This window comes from Mobula birostris, chromosome 22 (assembly GCF_030028105.1).
Source record: "Mobula birostris isolate sMobBir1 chromosome 22, sMobBir1.hap1, whole genome shotgun sequence".
Lineage (NCBI taxonomy): Eukaryota > Metazoa > Chordata > Chondrichthyes > Myliobatiformes > Myliobatidae > Mobula > Mobula birostris.
Genome location: NC_092391.1, coordinates 15,576,823 through 15,598,007, shown reverse-complemented (window position 1 = coordinate 15,598,007; position 21,185 = coordinate 15,576,823). Strand labels below are relative to the sequence as shown.

Genomic DNA, 21,185 nt, shown 5'->3' with positions numbered 1-21,185 from the left:
ATACTGCGTGCATTTACATGTAACACCTTTAGTCCTCTATCTGTTACCCTTTTCAATCTGTCCCCGTTTTACACTGCAACACATCCCACTGAATTCAATTTTACCCTATTATCTGCTTGTCCTTCCTGACAGTTTCATTACACACTGCCTCTGCTTGTAAACAGGCAGCTTTTACCACAGCTCTATCACTGCTGTTTCCATCTCCCTGCCAAATTAGTTCAAACCCACCCTTACAGCTCTAGCAAACCTGTTTGCAATGATATTAATCCCCCTCAGTTTCAGGTGTAATCTGCCCCTTTTGTACAGGTCATACCTTCCCCAGAAGAGATCCCAATGATCTAGGAATCTGAAACTCGGCCCTTTGCACCGGTTTCTCAGCCACACATTCATCTGCCAAATCATCCTATTCTTACCCCGACCGGCACGTAGCACAGGCAGCAATCCAGAGATTGCTACACTGAAGGTCCTGCTGTTCAGTTTTCTACCTAGCTCTCCAAATTCTCTCTTCAGGACCTCCTCTTTTTTCCCCCCTATGTAAGTTATTGGTGTTATTTAGTACCAAGACTTCTGGATGCTCATCCTCCCCATTTAGAATGTTATGGACCCAGTCCAAGATATCCATGACCCTGGTACCTGGGAGACAACATACCATTCAGCTGTCCCTACCGTGCCCACAGAATCTCATGTCTACTCCTCTATGGAATCTCCCATCACTGCTGCAGTCCTCTTCTTCCCCTTTCCCTTCTGAGCCACAGGGCCAAACTCAGTGCTAGAGACCCAGTTGTTGTGGATCCCCTTGGTAGGTCATCTCCCTCAACAGTATCCAAAATGGTACATTTATTGTTGAGGGGAATGGCCACTGGTACTGTACTGGTTGCCCATTTCCTTTCCCTCTCCTGACAGTCACTTACTTACCTGCCTCCTGCAACTTACGGGTGACTTCTTTCCTGTAGCTTCTTATCTATTATCTCCTCAGTTACCTGTATGAGCCAAAGGTCATCAAGCTGCAGCTCCAGTTCCTTGACACATTCTGAGGAAATGCACCTGGTGCAGATGTGGTTATCCAGGAGGCCAGAGGTCTCCCAGAATACCATTTCACACAAAGAACACAAAACAGCCCCTGGAGCCATTCTCACAGCTCTAACTATGCACTAATAAATGAAGGATGAGGAAGAAACTTACCAGATACGGACCTCACCCAAGCCTGTTGAGCCAAAGCCTCCCTTCTCTAACCCTAGTTCACTTATACAATGGTCACTGTGCTTGTCATTGCCTTATTTTTATTTGCTCTTGCTAATGAATTGCAATTGCGTGAACAAAGCAAAAATCCTACAAAAGCTCTTTTTAAACTGTGAGCCCTGAGCTACTACTACTGCATCGACTCAGGCCTAGGGGCCTGACGTCGGGCACAATGACAGACTCTCCACTTCTCCCTCTCCCTCATCAGTGTGTTCAGTTCATCTACATTAGCCACACCACTGTTTTCTAGGAGCGTGTTGACCATAGTCTTGGGAGGGTGCCCAGGGTTAATCCTCCTGTGCTTGGGCTCACATATGATGACTAGGCTGGCAGGTAGCTTGAGGTGGCGTAGACAGCGCCCCGCTAGTTGCAGTCTTCTCGCCTCGATTTTAGTGGAGAGCATCGGCAGGTTGTTATAGAGCTCAACATTCATCATGTGCTGTTGCCAACTCACATCAAGAGCCATCCGGAGCATTCATGTATAGCAACCCTCTAGAGACTAGAGACTGATATCTGGAAAATTGTTATTGAATCCATTATGCAGTACACTTAGAGAAAATGATAACCAGAGTTAATATGGTTTTGTGAAAGGAAAATAACATTTGAATAATTTATTGCAATTCTCTGAATTACAGTTCCTCTCTAGGTTAAAACACCTGACTAATGGCCACCCTATTCACATGGACAGTTAAGGAGACCCATGGGATGGATGGTGATGGATTTGTTGGTGGCTGCAAGGCTGCAGACAAATCCTGCCAGGTTGGTGGAGGCCAATTCCATGTGTCTTCTCTCCCCACCTACACCACCATCCCCCTAAGCTGCAACCTGGGTGGCTGGGTCGATTTAAGCAGACTCACTTGCTCTCTGAGTTAGTAAAGCAAGCTGACAGTTGCACTTCCCAGACAAGTTCACTCTGCTGTTACAGCTTTTCAGCAATTTGAATACACACTGTTCATTTCCAAATTGTAAACTGGTCTACTAATAGTTATCAGGGACTGAACCCTGTTGTAATCTGAGGATTGCTTGTAACATGCTTGATGAATAAACTGCTGTGGCTGTGTGTACTTATAAACATCCAAAAGGCATTTGATATGGTGCCCCATCGAGTCACTGTAGAACAACTCACTGTGCAGGTGTCAGATTGGCATGAATAGATAATTTGCTGCCTAACACAGCGCTATTACAGCTCAGTGCATTGGAGTTTGGAGTTCAATTCTGACACCATGTGTATGGAGTTTCTCCATAAGAACCATGTGGGTTTCCTCTGAATGCTCTGGTTTCCTCCCACATTTTTAAAGACATATTGGCTAGTAGGTTACTTGGTCCTGTGATTAGCTAGGGTCAAATAGGTGGTGTTTGAGCAGCGTGGCTTGGCTTGTTGAGTTGTATTTCTAAATAAAAAAATAAAAGCAGACATAAGTGGATCTTTTTCCGGTTCGCAAGATACATACCACAGGAATTGATGCTGGGGCCTCAAAGCCTACCATTATATTAAGAGATAGCTACTAAATTTTATGAATGATATAGAAACATAGAAAATTGGTGCAGGAGTAGGCTATTTGGCCTTTTGAGCCTGCACCACCATTCAGTATGATCATGGCTGATCATCCAACTCAGAACCCTGTACCTGCCTTCTCTCCATACCCCCTGATCCCTTTAGCCACAAGGGCCATATCTAACTCCCTCCTATATATAAGCCAATGAACTGGCATCAACTGTTTCCTGTGGCAGAGAATTCCACAGATTCACCACTCTCTGTGTGAAGAAGTTTTTCATCATCTCGGTCCTAAAAGGCTTCCCCTTTATCCTCAAACTGTGACCCCTCGTTCTGGACTTCCCCAACATCGGGAACAATCTTCCTGCACCTAGCCTGTCCAATCCCTTTAGAATTTTATACATTTCAATAAGATTCCCCCCTCAATCTTCTAAATTCCAGAGGGTATAAGCCTAGTCGATCCAGTCTTTCATCATATGAAAGTCCTGCCATCCCAGGAATCAATCTGGTGAACCTTCTTTGTACTCCCTCTATGGCAAGAATGTCTTTCCTCAGATTAGGGGATCAAAACTGCACACAATACTCCAGGTGTGGTCTCACCAAGGCCTTGTACAACTGCAGTAGTACCTCCCTGCTCCTGTACTCGAATCCTCTTGCTATGAATGCCAGCATACCATTCGCCTTCTTCACCGCCTGCTGTACCTGCATGCTCACTTTCAATGATTGGTGTACAATGACACCCAGGTCTCATTGCACCTCCCCTTCTCCTAATTGGCCACCATTCAGATAATAATGTTTTCCTGTTCTTGCCACCAAAGTGGATAACCTCACATTTATCCACATTAAATTGCATCTGCCATGAATTTGCCCACTTACCTAACCTATCCAAGTCACCCTGCATCCTCCTCACAGCTAACACTGCCGCCCAACTTCGTGTCATCCACAAACTTGGAGATGCTGCATTTAATTCCCTTGTCTAAGTCATTAATATATATTGTGAACGACTGGGGTCCTAGCACTGAGCCTTGCGGTACACCACTAGTCACTGCCTGCCATTCTGGAAAGGTCCCGTTTATTCCCACTCTTTGCTTCTTGTTTGCCAACCAATTCTCTATCCACATCAATACCATACCCCCAATACCGTGTGCTTGCACACTAACCTCCTGTGTGGGACCTTGTCAAAAGCCTTTTGAAAATCCAAATATACCACATCCACTGGTTCGCTCCCCTATCCACTCTACTAGTTACATCCTCAAAAAATTCTATGAGATTCGTCAGACATGATTTTCCTTTCACAAATCCATGCTGACTTTGTCCGATGATTTCACCGTTTTCCAAATGTGCTGTTATTACATCTTTGATAACTGACTCTAGCATTTTCCCCACCACCGATGTCAGGCTAACTGGCCTATAATTCCCCGGTTTCTCTCTCCCTCCTTTTTTAAAAAGTGGGGTTACATTAGCCACCCTCCAATCCTCAGGAACTAATCCAGAATCTAAAGAGTTTTGAAAAATTATCATTAATGCATCCACTATTTCTTGGGCTACTTTCTTAAGCACTCTGGGATGCAGACCATCTGGCCCTGGGGAGTTATCTGCCTTTAATCCCTTCAATTTACCTAACACCACTTCCCTGCTAACATGTATTTCCCTCAGTTCCTCCATCTCACTAGACCCCCAGTCCCCTACTATTTCTGGAAGATTATTTATATCTTCAGAATCTTGTGTTTATCTTTTCATCTGCTGTTCCTCTACATAAGGGACAGCATGACAACTCTGCACATGTATTTAATGTATTAGCAGCTTATTCTGGCTGTTCCCGGCTGATGATAGAGGCAGATACACTATGGATATTTCAGAAACTCTTAGATAGGTACATGGAAAATAGGAAAACGGAGGGCTATGTAGGTGGGAAGGAAAACAGATAAGAAAATAAGTTGTGAGGAAGCAAAGTTGCAAGAATAAGAGCCAATTTGATTGTAAGATTCTGCAGAGTCTTGAGTCTTCTGCAGATGTGGAGAATCTAAAACTAGAGGTCAGTTTAAAAATATGGGCCTGCCCTTTTATGACAGAGCAGGCAAAACTTTTTTCTCACAGAACTTTGAATGCCTTTGGAACTTGCTTCATCAAAAGCTGATTTTAGAATCAGAATTTTTAAGATGGAGGCAGATAGACATTTGGCAATCAAGAATGAAAAATTATCACAGGAAAATGAAAATGCAGGGTGAAGCCATAGCCAGATATTATTAACTGACAGCAGGTTAAGGACCTGTATGGACCTTTCCTGTTACTAATTCAGTGGCACATATTTATACACAACACCAAGTAGAGGCTTTCCCAGACCTGACTTACAGAAATCCGATTTTACAGAAATTCTGAGACATTTTGAAAGTATTAAGGTAATAAGAAAATGAAAGAATTATAGCTAGGATTATACAATATGGGTAGCGATAGGAAATGGATGTTTTGGACTTACAGTTAAGTCAGCTTATGGACAATTCTCAGGAATGGAACTCTTACTTGGGGACTGCCTATAATTTTTTGGTGTGATGTAGAAGTCATTATGGAATAGGCTTCTTTATTAAAAAAAGTTTTCTATTTTAAACCAAGAGCATGTTGATCACTAGTTATAAAATGCCAATTAGTTTTAAATATATTTTGTGCTTTGAGCAAGAAATATACTCGTATAACTGTATTTCCAGAAGTTTTGACCTTTGGGAAAGAACTAATGCAGTATTTTTCTTGAACAAAATCAGTTAGAAACTTATCTGCTGGATCTGCTCAGGAACCCAGCAACATATGTTTGGGATTCTAATCGTGCAATTTGTATCCCATTTAATTTGGGGAAAATATTACTTAAAATTCACAACAAGAGGTTGAGGTACTGCTTTATCAACAAGGAACAGAACATGTGCAACCTGGATATTATAAGATTCAAGTTTACTAGTTGTGATCTTCATCTTGTACTCAAGTACTTAAACAAGATGCTCAACAATGTCAGCACCCACAAACTTTTTTTGTTTAGAGCATCCTTACATGTCTGTGAGACACCACTTGATGCATTAACTCGCCGAACACCGAATGCAAGTGATTTCTTTTATATATAAAAAAATTTGCTACTCATAAATGGGTAGAGTACAAATAAATTCAAGGAATTTACATACAGCAGAACTGATCTTTCAAATTTCATTAACTTTTGATGTCAGATTTACAAACACATCATGTAATAAAATTTGCTACAATGAATTACAGATTATTCAGCTATACAGATTTGATGTCCAAAATCTGGCACTCTTATGACCAACATAATGTCGGATTATTTACACTTTTCTGGATATTAGACCACATAAAATTAAAATTTGAAAGAAGCTGCCATACAAATATTCTAGTTATTTGTTTTTAAATTTAGAATGGATATGTTGGACAGAGTTGGAATATAGATATTAGATTAGCATGCTATTGCAAACAAAGCAACAATGGTAGTAAAACCTACAGAAATGTCTGTTTTTCGGATTACTGCAGCTTTTGGACAACAAGTCTGTAAAGGTACAACTGGCACTTGGGTAAATCATTGGATTTGATGACATTTTACAGTGTCTTGGCAATGAAGGAAGTCATGAAAATCATACGAAATATTTACATCAAAATCTTGAAACAGCTTAAACTCCAAACACAGTACTCAAATGACCAAAACATGTTACTTTCTATTCACATTACATTTCCATCTGCACTAAGGTAGTCCAATATAATTGATTTATAAATGGTGCCAATTTTGGTCCATGAACAAACAGAAAACAGTATTCAAATACAGCAAGTTGAGCAAAGTCCGTTTTCACCTGCAAAATGCTCAGAATCAGGTTTTCTAGAAAGTTAGATAACTGCATGCTGCTTATGAAATTTTAGAAACCAATTTTATTAAGTAAACAAAGAAAACATTCAATATATTTTAAAGTATCTATACTATTCTACTGGGAGAGTTGAGAAGGGAAACAAAGTCACAAATATCCTCACTCTCAAGAAGGACTATTTTGCGTAATGACCAAAGATGACAAATTTTGTCCTGACTACTCTGTGAAACCTGTAAGCCTGACATTCATCATTTTAAGGAGCATTGCAAACCTTTAGTATGGAATCTGAAGGTGATGTGCCTTCTGTAATAGCACAGTATATCCTAGTACTGCATTAGTTCAGACATCTTCACACACACGTGTGCACAAAACTTCACTTCAGTGTTTATACATCTCAATAACTAACCCCCTCGGCATTTCCAAAAACAATGCTCTGAAGCTTATTCTTTAAATCCCTTAAACACTGGAACCTTTAAAATTATACATACAATGACTGTCCAGTTGCAATGATGCAAATCTTTGGAATAACAATTATATACATATTACCTACAAATTTAAATCAACAGATGCATATACAGAGTCTAATAATTACTAAGCAGACGACCACCACAAGCTGTTTGTGGCTGGAGAGAACACCTTGCAAATATTATAGAGCAACTATTCCTCTATTTGCATTTCTGAGTAATTTATTTTACTTAGATTACTTGAAACCATTTTGTCATTGAGTAAAATAATTTATAATGCAATAGACATTCGCACTGCGAGTTTCTGAAAAGGCATTGCTAACAGCTGGTGGGGTCAAGTCCTGTTAATCCTGTGCCAGGTATTAAAACCCACTCTCAATAAATTGCAAAAGAACAAGGTGTGCACTTATAACTTACTATTACACTTCAAATTTTCTGAAAAGTGCTCATTCAAAGATAATGTGTCACTTAGAAATGTGCTACAAGAATGTATTGGATAAACAGTTAAAATTCTTGAGGCTTTTCCTTGATATCATGATCTATGTTGATGAGGTTGATGTCGTAAACCTAATGACTCAATGAGATCAGTCTGGAATTGTGCACATGTTGCAACTAAAGATTCTAGCTTTGTCACAGAACTGCTTTAAAAACTACGGTTAAATACTGATGTCATTGAGAGAGCTGTTGGTGTATGAGCTGAAATGGCCCAGCATCTGTGCCTCCTTTATGAAAAGACCCAGCCATACCAACGAGGGAAACTGCTAACGAACCACACAGGCTTTTGCACACATTCAGGCAGCCAGTCAGAAATGAACACTGACTGAAGTCTTAAAGCAGGATACCTGGCTGCTTGGGTGAGGAAAACGTAAATAAGATAAAGGACAAATGCCAAGAATACAAAATGGTGTTCTGCAATAAAACTGTAAAACAAATGCATCATATTCTATGATCCTATGGGTTCTACACCAATCAATTATGTATTTTGAGAAGCACATTTTGCACCAACCTTGTATGAGGGCAATAGAGTCAAAAGCATTAATAGAATACTCTTAAAAACAAACATTTCAATACGTTCTCTGTTTTTGCTGTCCATCATATTTTTTCTCTTTTTCAGTATTTACATCTCTCCTGGAACTTACAGATCTGTTGAGCTTGTATGCCATATCGTTACCAGCTCTATCCACAGAAGTCCCAGCAGGAAAAGCTAAACTTGATTTGGAAGTAGAAGCATCATCAGCCCAGGAAACAGAATTTCTTGGCATCTGTCCAAAGTGTGAAGAATGTGTTATCTCATGCCTACCACTGGATGAATGTGGTGGCAAAACATCACTTGACTTTGAAAAAGACTGATCAGCTTTTAATTGTGGCTGACCCTCTATGGCTAATGCCTCTCTTCGGGCCAATCTCGGATCCTTATGTCTATAGTGAGATGATTGCTCCGACCTAACTGATGTCTGAGGATGTCTAACAGTACTCGATGCCGCAGGCTGTACAGCAGCTGAAGCCTGTGGCCTACACTGTTGGTGCAGTGCAGTTGGTTGGGGAGGGATCAGTTGCTTGGGAACTTGTGCACCGCTGTTGTCAGTTAATTGACTTGTAGTGGCATTTAAGTTCAAACTTTCCCTCCTGAATTTTTTGAGAGGAGGAACAGCTTCCCTTTCATTTGTGTATGCACCTGGATCCGAAACGTTTCTGTGGAAAGCGGGTCTTGGTTTTGTAACTTTGAGACAGTCCTTTTTATATTCCCTTTCACGCGTTTTCACAATGGCTCCTCGTTTCTTAGCATCCTGAATCAAAGCATTCCAGTCTTTATCTTCCTAAAATAGAGGAGAAAGTACGCAGAGTAGAAAAGACAAACACATTTACTGTATATTATTCCATTTTCACACATAATGGACAAACTCTCTATGTAGAATTGCTACTATAGAGGTTTTTGACTAAAAAGTCCATGTTAGCTTTAAGCAGGACAAACCTGTCAGCCCCATCCCTCTCGCCTTTTCTCACTTTTCTGAAAATTATTCTCTTGTGCCAATACAATGATAATGGTTGATTCCATTTCCACTACACTTAAAAGGTCACGAATTTGACATTTTTACCACTGTCAAAAAGGTTTTTTCTCTTACATTCCACGATCCACGTTACATTCAAGCCAGTGCTCAATGATTTATTCGATTTTCTATTTTCAGCTGCAATATCACACATTAACCTGAATTTTATGGAATAGTAGAAATTTACCATTAGCATAGTCATAAGAATGGTATTGAAAGATGTGCAATGGCCTGATCTGGAGTATTTGTTGCTTCTTAAAAGTGCCAGATAAATTTTCAGCTTACACATTCAGCACTGAAATCTTAAATAGCATAATTGATAATTACCATCAGACAAACTCGCTGAATTACAGTACCTTTCAAATACACTGAATTATCTTTCAAACTCATTGAATTTATTTTTCAAATATGGAAGCTCATTCCTTCAGGAAACATTTAGTGCTACAAAGTTCCCCCAAAAAATCCTGTTTTTCTCAATCCAGATTTTTTTAAGCAACCTTAATTCTATGCTCAGTACCCAATTTAAAATGAATTTACATTGACTGGTTTAGATTCCGTGTTTCTGTCTAGGTGAGGATCCTTCAATGTGATTGGTTGAACAATCATGCTTCTTTATCTATGTATTGATGCCACAAAAGGCCTGCACCATGCACAAACTGGACCAGCCAGCGTACAAGAGCAAGTGATGTGCTGAAACTGGACAGGATTCACAAAAATGATTCCAGGATTGAAGGGCTTGTCATATGAAGAGTGTCTGACAGCTCTGAGTCTGTATTCACTGGAATTCAGAAGAATGAGGAGTGGCCTCATTGAAACCTACTATATGGTGAAAGGCCCTGATAGAGTGGATGTGGAGAGGATGTTTCCTCTGGTGGGAGAGTCTAATTCCGGAGGACACAGCCTCAGAATAAAGGGCTGTCCTTTTAGAATGGAGATGAGGAGGAATTTCTTCAGCCAGAGGGTGATGAATCTGTGCAATTCTTTGCCACAGGCAGCTGTGGAAGCCAAGTCTGTATGCGTATTTAAGGCACAGGTTGAAAGATTCTTGATTGGTCAGGGATACAGGGAGAAGGCACAAGATTGGGGCTGAGGGGAAAATTGGATCAGCCATAATGAAATGGTGGAGCAGACTCGATGAACCAAATGGCCTAATTCTGCTCCTATAAGTTATGGCCAAATGGTCTTAAGTATGTACCCTGCAGCTGAGTAAACTCTGTGCAGTTGTCAGCAAGGAAGTGACATTTTTTAAGCTACTGACTATGACATCCAGGCATATAAATCTTGAACAATAAAACTCTGAACTATATACAAACGTTTGTAAATAATTAAGACAATAGCGAATGATATAGGCCATTCGTTCAAAGTTGCAATGAATTTTCACTTTTAAAGCATGCAGAACAACCTGAAGTTATTTCCACCATTATAAGTGAGCCACAGATAACCAGAGTAAATACTGGGATCAAATGGCCAATCCTGGCCTTACACTATGAGATATACATCCATTTTCCCCAGCAATCCTCCCCCCACTATCTCTATAACTCTATGCATTTTCTCACTTTCCTGGTTCACACTCAACCTGAAACATTCTCTCCTGGAAACACTCAGCCTGAACTGCAGAGTGTTTTCTACTAAAATTGTTTATATTATACTGTAGATTTATAATTATTTATAATCATTATTGTTGAAACTCTTATCCTGCTTGACATGTCAACTAATAGCTCCTGGAAAATCATAATACAAATATGTTTGAACTAACCATAAGAGTCTTCAAATGTCCAAGAATGAAAAGACTAAAACGAGCTCGGGTTATCGTAACATTCATTCGTTGCCGGTCTGCTAAGAACCTGCAAAAAAGATTCAAGATTATTTAATGGCATTTCCAGTACACAAATGTAAAGGAGAATAAAATAATTGTTACTTCGAATAACTAGCAACACTCATTCTTATAAATTAATGCGCCAGGGTTTTTTTTTAAATTATACCTGGGGTTTTCTCAACCTTGTGTCCATGAGGTTTCTGCATGCTTATCACAAAATGCTAGAACATTTTTTGCAGCATCTATTTTCTGAAGAAAATGATTACTTTTTTTAAAAAGAGAAGTGACTTTTAGGGAGAGCCCCAGGAGGAGCATTAGGACTTGCAATTGGCCTGGAGAAGTTTCTGAAAACAATACATCAAAACAACTTTTCTTAAACTGACTTCTAAAAAAGCAGATATAAATACATTCTGTGATGATCATGGTATGCTAGCTCTATTCTTCAGTGCACTGCCCCTCCCCACCACATAACAACATTTGCAATGTATTATATTCACACTGATACTGATCCCAGCGCTCAATGTAAAATGCACAAGGCACCATTGGTCTTGTTTCTGATTTACAATTTTAAATATGATTATTAAATATAACCTTCAATACCGTATCAGATTTTAAATTGGCATAGTTACTGTAATTATAATAAATACAGTATACTGGTTATTGTGCAGTTTTCTAGGATGGAATATGGGAAGGTGTGCTTGTACTTTCCTGTACAGTTGCACTTGCAAGGGGATAAAGCACAAAAGCAGAGCAATCCTGCTGCAACTGTACAAAATTTTGGTGTCATATACCATTTTGATTCTTTATTTCAGTAGGCATATACTCTAATTGGCGGTGGTTCACACCAGGATCATTCATTTTGTTCCCAAAATAAAAGGCTTTATCTTAAACACATAAGTTATTTTGGGAAGTTTGAAAGATGGATGTTGCAAAGATGTTTTCTTCTTCAAAGGAGTGTAGGACCAGACAGCAGGGTTTCAGAATAAAGGAGAAACAAATTAAGATGGACCAAAGGAGAAATTTCTTTTCTCAGATGGTTATTGAATCTTTAAATTCTGTTCCTTAAGCACCATGGACCCTGAATCATTGAATATATTCAAGCCTGAGATGGACAAGCTATGGCTGAAAAGAGAATTGATAGGCTTGGAATCAGGGAGGGCTCTGGATGTAAATCCCATAAAGTGCATATGACAGTTAAGACCAACTGTTGATCAGAAAAAAAAAAAATCACTTCACCCAATCGATCCCTGCAGACTGTTTGCCCTAACGCAGCTAACAATAATACAATCCTTCTCGCATCCTTGGAATCCATCCACTGTACCAACTTGCACTGCTCTGGAAAACAGAAAACAATCGTTAGAATTACAAATATAATTTATTATATTTAAACACAATCATAGATGACAAGACACAACACAGGAAGATTTACAGAAAAGAAACACAAATTCTGAATGTTGAAACAATTTTGCTTCTATCCATCTGAGCAAATCGATGCTCATCTCTATCAATTTTATCTCTGTTCAAGTCTAATGTGAAGAAATGGACTCCAAACTGGCATGCACAGGGTATTCTTCAGATTCCGACTGCAATGGCCTCTGACCACTGTTTATGCAAAAGACTCATCATTCAGTACTGGGAAACTATTGAGACAATGGACACCATAGTGTAAGCTGATTGCAGCTTCTTCAATATTTATGTACTTTCTAATGTGGGCCAATTGAAAATGACAAGGAGCACACACTTGTTCATTTACCCCTTATCATTAGGAAGTGATGAGATTTGCTTTAATTGCTCCTTAAAATCACCAGTTGTGGCCTTTATTTTTCGGTTTCCAAAGGACAAACTGAAATATCTAGAACACCTTAAAGACTGCGTTGAGTCAAACCTAAATTTCACCTTCGAATACTTGGTGGGGTTTCACTTTGACTTGAATTCTTATTGAGTTGTGCACAAAGTGTAAGAACATGAAGTGCATCCAGGTGCAGCTCCTGATGGACAAGGTCAAGGAAACGGAAGTGGATCAGAATCATCCAGGAAGCTGAAGGCTTCGTTGACAATACTTTTACTGAGATGGTCACACCCAAAGTACAGGCTTCAGCGAGATGAGTGACCACCAGAAGTTAAGAGGAACAAGCAGTCCGTGCAGGATTCCCCTCAGCAACAAGTACACCCTCCCCCCCCCCCCCCCCGGAGGGCAGAATGACCTATTAAAGTACGACAACAGCAATCAGGTCAGTGGCACTATGATCACCTTTGAGCAGAGAAGGGTAAAGTCAGACAAAGCTATAGTGTCCCTTGATCATTAGGGGGGCAGAAAGGAAATTCTGTGGTCTGGATGGTGTGTTCCCACCAGGTTGCAAGGTCGAGGATATCCCGCAGTGGCTGAAGAACATTCTCAAGGGATAGGATGAGCAGCCAAGGGCTGTGGTGTACATTGGTGCCAATGACATAGATAGAAAGGGGGATGAGGTCCTATGCAGTGAATGTAGAGAGACCAAAAAAGCATCACATTGAAGGTAGTAATTTCTGGATTACACCCACTGTCATGTGCTAGTCAAAGCAGGAATAGAAAGACATAACAGATGAATGAAGAGTTGAGGAATTAGTCAGGGGGCAGGTTTTCACATTGTGGATCATTGGAAGCTCTTTTGAAGTAGGGGTAACTTGTACAAGGACGGGTTGCACTTTAACTGGGGAGCAACCATATCCTGGCTAGGAGGTTTGCTGATGCTATTGGGAGGATTTAAACTAGTTTAACAGGGGGATGGAAACCAGAGCACCAGGTCAGAAAGTGGAGGGATTGAGAGGAAGGTAGATATCGTAACGAGTAAAAACAGGCAGAAGCAAGGCAATAGAAGGTATCTTGGATATCTTGAAATGTGTGTATTTTGATGCTTGGAGTATTATGGGTAAGAGCGATGAACCTAGAAGGTAGAACAATATTGTGACCATAACAGAAACTTGGTTGAGAATGTGACATGAATAGATACTTAAGGGTTTCATGGCTCCTATGTTTTAGGAAAGACAGAGGAGGTGGTTTAAAAAAAAAAGGGGGGGAGGGAGGGATTGAACTATTAACCACAAACAATACTGCAGCTTCATTCAGAAGAGACAATGGAGGGCTCATCAAAATTAAGAATGGGATTTATACTAGAGACCACCACCACCAAAATAACTAGCAGGGCATTGAGGAATTGATATGCAGATTAGGAAAAGGTGCAAAAACAACAGGGTTGCTGCAGTGGGTGACTTCAATTTCTCTTATATAGACTGAAATTTCCTTAGTGCAAGAGGTTTGCACAAGACAGAATTTGTTAGGTACATCCAGGAGGGTTTCTTCTGCAATACCTCCAAACCCAGTATATCCTTCACCAAGTAAGGAGACTAGAACTGCATGCAGTACTCCAGGTGCGGCCTCACCAGTACCCTGTACAGTTGCAGCATAACCTCCCTGCTCTTAAATTCAATCCCTCTAGCAAAGGAGGCCAACATTCCATTTGTCTTCTTGATAGCCTGCTGCATCTGCAAACCAACCTTTTGTGATTCATGCACAAGCACTCCCAAGTCCCTCTGCAGAGCATCATGCTGCAGTTTTTTTTAACCATTTAAATAATAATCTGCTCTTCCATTTTTCCTTCCAAAGTAGATGACCTCACATTTACCAACATTGTACTCCATCTGCCAGACTGCTGCACACCCACTTAACCTATCTATATATCTCTCTGCAGACTCTCCATATTTTCTGCACAATTTGCTTTTCCATTCAATTTAGTATCATCAGCAAACTTAGATACACTACACTTGGTCCCCTCTTCCAGATCGTTAATGTATATCATAAACAGTTGTGGACCCAGCACCAAGTTGATTCTAGAAATGAGGGGGTTAGATTATGAGGAGAAATTGAGTCACCTGGGACTGTACTCACTGGAACACAAAATATGAGAGGAGATCTCATAGAAATATATAAAATTATGAAAGGGATAGATAGGACAGAGGTAGGAAAGTTGCTTCCACTGCTAGGTGAGACTAGAACTAGGGGACATTGCCTGAAGAATCAGCTGAGTAGATTTAGGACGAAGATGAGGAGGAGCTGCTTTTCTTAGAGAGTGGTGAATCTGTGGAATTCTCTGCACAATGAAGCAGTGGAGCCCACCTCAGTAAGTATATTTAAGACAAGGTTGGATAGATTTTTGTACAGTAGGGAATTAAGGGTTATGGAGAAAAAGGCTGGTAGGTGGAGATGAGTCCATGGCCAGATCAGCCATGATCTTATTGAATGGCAGAGCAGGTTCGACAGGCCAGATGGCCGACTCCTGCTCCTATTTCTCATGTTATTATGTTTCTTAAATTGACATGTAGATAATCCAACAAAAGGACAGGTCTTACATGACCTAATGTTGAATAATGAGCCTGGCTAGGTAACTGACCTTTCAGTGGGAAAAGAGTTAGGGAACTGTGATCGTAACTCCTTAAGGATTAAGATAGTTATAGATAAGCTTGTCAGAGTGTATTAAATTGGAGCAGGGTAAATTACAAGAGCATCAGGCAGGAACAAAGGAAAGTTAATTGGAAACAGCTGCTTTTAGACAAGTCCATATCTGATACATGGAGGGTGTTTAAAGATCAGCTGCAAAGTACAGGACAGATATATTCCAAGTAAGGAGGAAGGAAAAGGATGGCAAGTTGGTGAAATTAGTCAAGGTAAAAGGAAACGTATATAAGGTTTGGGAAACTAAAATCAAACTGAGCCCTTGAGGGTTATAAAGCAACCAGAATAGAACTCAATAAAGGAACTAGGAAAGCCAGGAGGGACTATGAAAAATCCTTAGCAAGAAGGATTTTTAATAAATAAGAGAATCCCAAGCCATTCTATACATGCATCAAAAGGATAACTAGGGAGACGGTCAGACCACTCAAGGATAAAGAACGGAACATGTGCTTGGAGGGAGAGGATGTAGGTGAGGTCCTAAATGAGTACTCTGCATCAGTATTTACCAAGGAGAAGGACGTGGAGGCTAAGAAGATCAGTGTGGAGTGTGCTAATTTGTTTAGGCATTTCAAGATAAAGGAGGGAGTATTCTCTTAAAGAGCATTAAGGTGGATAGGTGCCCAGAGCCTGATGAAACAGACCTCCAAATTATTGAGAGACAGGACATAAGATTACTGGGGCCTTGACCGCTACCTGTGTCCTGTCTAGCCACAGGTGAGGCTCCAGAGGAATGACAAGTAGGTAATAGTCCATTATTCAAAAAGAGAAACAGAGATAATCCTGGAAACTATTGTCTCACGTCAGAGGTAGGGAAAACACATGAGAGGATTCTTGGGGATAGAATATATGAGTATTTGGAAAACCATGACCTATTTAGGGACAATCAGCGTGGTTTTGCGTAGGCACATTATGTCTTACTAACCTGATTTAAGTTTTTCAAGGAGGTGACCAAGGTGATTGATGAAGGAAGAGCTGTGGATGAAGGCATTTGACAAGTCCCTCATGGGAGGCTCATCCAGACGATTAAAATGCATGGGATCCATGGTAAGTTGGCTCTTTGGGTTTAGAATTGGCTTGCCTATAGAAAAGGGAGGGTAGTGGTTGATGGGACTTATTCTGGCTAGAGGGCTGTGATCAGTGATGTTCCACAGAGATCCATACTAGGACATCTGCTGTGTGAGATAAACGACTTAGGTGCAAATAGATGGGTGAGTTAGTAAGTTTGCAGATAATATGAAGACTGGTGTTGTTGTGGAGAGTGTAGAAGATGGCAAAGGATATTGCAGCATATATTCAGTTGCATATATGTGCAGAAAAATGGCAGATAGAGATTAACCTGGCCAAATGTGAAATGTTGCACTTTAGGAAATCACATGTAAAGACACTTTCAATAGCAAGACTCTTAACACTATAATGAGCAGAGAGATGTAGGAGTCCAAATCCATAGGTCCCTTAAAGTGGCTACAAACAGGTTGATAGGGTGATAAAAAAAAAAGCATATGGCATGGTTGACTTGATTAATTAAGGAATGGAGTTCAAGAGTTGGGAAGTATGTTGCAGCCTTATAAAACTCTAGCTAAGCTGCATCTGGAGTATTGCATCAGTTCTGGTTACCTCATTAGAGGAAAGATGTCAAGGTTTTAGAGAGGGTGCAGGACAGGTTTACCAGGGCGCTGTGTGGATTCGAGTTTGTGTGCTATAAGGAGAAGTTGGGCAAACATGGGTAGTTTTCTCTGGAGAGACTAAGAGGATATCAGATAGAGGCTTAAAAGATTGAGAGGTACAGATGGAGCAGACAGTAGTATCTTATATCACAGGACTAAAATGTCTAATACCAAAGGGTAAGCATTTAAGATGAGAGGGGATTAAGTTCAAAGGAAATGTGTGGAGCAAGTTTGTTTGTGTTTTATATATACACACAGTTGCGGGTGCCTGGACTGTATTTGTCAGGGGTGGTCATGGAGGCAAAGAAGAGGCTTTTAGATAAGCAGATGAACATGCAGGAAATGGAAGGATATGGATATTGTATAGGCAGAAAGGATCAGTTTACTTGAACATTTGATTACTAATTTAATTAGTTTGGCACAACCTTGTGGGCCAAAGAACCAGTTTCTGCACTATATTATTCTACGTTCTTGTAATGTGAAATGTCAGCTTACTTGTCAGACAAAAGCCGCTTCTGCCATGCTAGTCATTGATTGGCCCATTTGAAGGACACATTAGCTCTTTTCCATTGATTATTTTGCATATCGTGGCACCGGTTTTGGGTTCTGGCCACATCAGGGGTAATCAGGAGCGCTGCGTACGCAGGGCCCTTTGTATTATTAAGGATCCCACCCATTCATCCAGCAACCCCTTTGACTTTCTACCATCAGGCAGAAGACTACAATGCATTAAAACAAGAATGGTCAGGATGAGAAACTGTTTCTTCCCCCAGGCCATTAGGCGTTTAAACTCTCTGCCACGTTGTATTCGAAGTGTCACTGGTTAAGCTGTTCCATACCTTACAATATTTAATATTAATGCACTTTAGTTTGTTATTTATGTGTGACTCATCTGTAGATTTTATCCTTATCTTCATATGTTATCATGTGTTATGTGTGCTATTGTGCTTTACACCCTGGTTTAGAGAAACGTCTCATTTCTATATACATTATATATATGTATATAGTTAAATAACAAACTTAACTTGACTTGAACAGCACATGTAACAGACTTGGGCTCTTTCCTTTGTCTTCAGAGGAAACACTGAGATGCTGAAGAACCACTAGGAAAGTATGCTGTAGATATAGGAGGCCCCATGTGAACACTCAGCGAAGTATCTGTTTATTTAGTGCCATAGTTTTTGTAACAGGGTGGCTTAGATGAGTACTTGTTTGAGTTAGATGTTTGGTTGAATATTTTACTGCTTGTCTGTAAATAAATGGTTAATGCACTTATTCGTAATCAGTGTCTTCAGTCTCACTTACCAAATTCATGAACATGCTTCCCCTCAACAATCCTATGAAAAACCAAGGGTTTCATTTCAGTCAGCTTGCTGTACCAGGTCAAATGTTTGTAATCAGAGGGAAAATCAGAATCAAGGCTGCACAAAAAGGACAGTAGTTGGTAGTTATCTAACAGGAGCAGCACCACGAGACACTGTGGTGAAATTACTCCAGCCTAACATGGCATGTGCATTTTGAAATAGTCCAGGAATTGGCTCCAAAAGTTCCATTAGAGCTGATGTCGTCACTTCCATAAATCTTAACACACAGGATGAAAAATTTATTGGCAGAGTTAGGCCACTGGTTGGTAGCCTAAGCACCTATCCAGGGTCAAAGGAAGCAGAGAAAATACCACAAAATTAAGGACAGGCAACATTGTAGGTGCCAAAACTCAATTTTGGTGCACAAGATGAAAAACTAGCTCAACAGAGCAAGACATTTTACTTAAGAACATTGTCTTCTCTTTTACAATTTGATTATGAATAAGGCAAAGAAAAAAATATATTCAAAGCTATAAGTTTAAAACAAATGATACACACAATATGCACGTCAGCTGCAATGTTTCTAATATATACTCTTCACATACCTGCCATTATCAAGCCTATCCTTTTTACATTCGTGCTCAATTTGATTGATGATCTCCTGTTTCTGTGCATTATATGGTGTGATCACTCCAATTTTACGGCAACTTCCTTTTTGCTTCTCTGCAATCATACTGATTAAAGCCATCACCAGTTTCACTTCCTGTGGGTTAGCGTAAGAGCTGCAATAACAGGTAGAAAGGAGATATGAGGCAAAAGATGAAGTAACCATAAGCCCTGGTTAAGAATTCACTTTCTTAAAGTGTTAGGATCATTGAACACTAAAGCAAAGAAACAGGCCCTTCAGCCTATCGATTCGGAACAAAACAATTAATCTGCCTAGTCCCATTAACCTGCATCCAGACTATAGCCCTTCATACCCTCCCATCCATGTATCTATCCAAATTTCCTTTACATGTTGAAACCAGAGCAGCATCCACCATTTCTGCAGGCAGCTCATTTCAACTCTATCAATCTTCTTCTCATTCTGTGCGCTAAGGAATTTGTTCTATAAGATCTCTTATTAAATTATAAGCAGTAACCACTAAATAATACCCCACCTTACAGCATAATAGCAATACTTACTCATTTAATAAAAATAGAGCTTAGATTTAAAACAACTATTAGGCGGTGATCAATACACAAGCAGGAGGAGGAGAAGATGGCAGCGCGACGTAGTGCACGCGGCCTCTCCGGTGATGAACATCTGTAATCTGTCAAGTAGGAGGCCGTGCACAACTCTGATTTGATGGAGGCAGACATGACAGCACAGAGGAACATCTGGTGAAACTTCTGAAATGCCTGCTTCGCTGCCGCTGCTACTGTGTAATCCGAAATCTCCAGATGGAAAGGCCCCGAAGCCTTGGTTTTGCCTGTTGCTTGGTGGCCGGGGCTGGGGTCGAAGCACTCGGCAGAGGTGGTGCTCAGTGTTGGAGGCTTGAAGTTTTCGGACGGACTCAGAGTTGGACTGTGGTCGGGTGCTTCCAGGGTGTGGCATCTGCAAGTTTGTGGCGCTGGAAGCTCATGGCAGGGAGAGTTTCTTCCTTCTACCATCTGCGTGAGATGTTGGGGCTATCGGGACTTTGAGACTTTTTTTCTTACTGTGCCCATGGTCTGCTCTTATCAAATTACGGTATTGCTTTGCACTGTTGTAACTGTACGTTATAATTATGTGGTTTTTGTCAGTTTTAGTCTTGGTCTGTCTTGTGTTTCTGTGATATCATACAGGAGGAACATTGTATCATTTTTTAATGAATGCATTTCTAAATGACAATAAACGAGGACTGAGTGTCCTCATAATCTAATCTAATATCTTGTCGTAGTTTAAGCACCAAACTCAAAAGGCAATACATTATCTTTATCTGACTGTGAATGATGAGACCGCAAAGCCCTTAAGTAGCTGAATTAATCTCAAGTGGCAGAACGTTTATTACATTCACTTCTACTCTCTTGAGCAGTAAGGAATGTCTTCTTGATAGCTGCTAAAATAAAACCTTCTATACACTCAGTGGCCACTGTAATCCTGCTCAATAATGCAAATATGAAATCAGCCAATCATGTGGCAGCAACTCATTGCGTAAAATCATGCAGATGTGGTCAAGAGGTTCAGCTGTTCGGACGAAATATCCGAATGGGGAAGAAATGTGTTCTAAGTGACTTTGACCATTGAATGATTATTGGTGCCAGAGAAAGAAAAAAAAAAATCCAGAGAGCGGCAGCCCTGTGGGCAAAAACATCTTGTTAATGAGGGAGGTCAGAGGAAAATGGCTAGACTGGTTCAAGCTGACAGGAAGGCGACAGTAGCTAATATGACCACGCGTTACAATAGTGGTATGCAGAAAAACATCTCTGAATGCACAGAATGTCAAACCTCAAACTGAATGTGCTACAACAGCAGAAAACCAGAAACATACACTCAGTGGTCACTTCATTAGGTTAAAGGAGGTACCTAATAAGAGTATCCATTGAGTGTATACTGCTTATTATAAGTAAAAACAAGAAAATCCACAAAAGCAGAAAGTACAGCTCCTATCTATCTCATTTCTAGCAGTCACTCTGTCATGCACATGAATACAAAATAAGACATAAAGGGGAAACAGTAAGGTATAGAACATACTCTTTATCCCTGCGTTCATATCCATCTGTCACATCAAATAACATATACGGCTGGAAAGGCCAGCTGAGCCGACACCGCTCCACCTCTACATTTCTGAAAAAC

The 21,185-nt window shown here is 40.3% G+C and overlaps 1 protein-coding gene across 5 annotated transcripts in view; it reads right to left on the bottom strand.

The window, feature by feature from the left end:
- Positions 1-5,725: 5,725 nt before the first annotated feature.
- Positions 5,726-21,185, bottom strand: part of setx (senataxin) — a 98,943-nt gene continuing 83,483 nt past the window's right edge. For 4 of the 5 annotated variants that reach the window (XM_072240101.1, XM_072240100.1, XM_072240099.1 and 1 more), the window contains 5 exons: positions 21,084-21,176; positions 18,973-19,149; positions 12,147-12,245; positions 10,851-10,938; positions 5,726-8,863 (listed from right to left, as the gene is read on the bottom strand). In XM_072240101.1, coding sequence (XP_072096202.1) covers positions 8,111-8,863; positions 10,851-10,938; positions 12,147-12,245; positions 18,973-19,149; positions 21,084-21,176 — 1,210 coding nt within the window. In that variant the 3' untranslated portion in view covers positions 5,726-8,110. Of the gene's footprint in view, positions 8,864-10,850; positions 10,939-12,146; positions 12,246-18,972; positions 19,150-19,190; positions 20,179-21,083; positions 21,177-21,185 lie in introns of those variants that run through there. The other variant, XM_072240103.1, reaches the window with a different exon arrangement.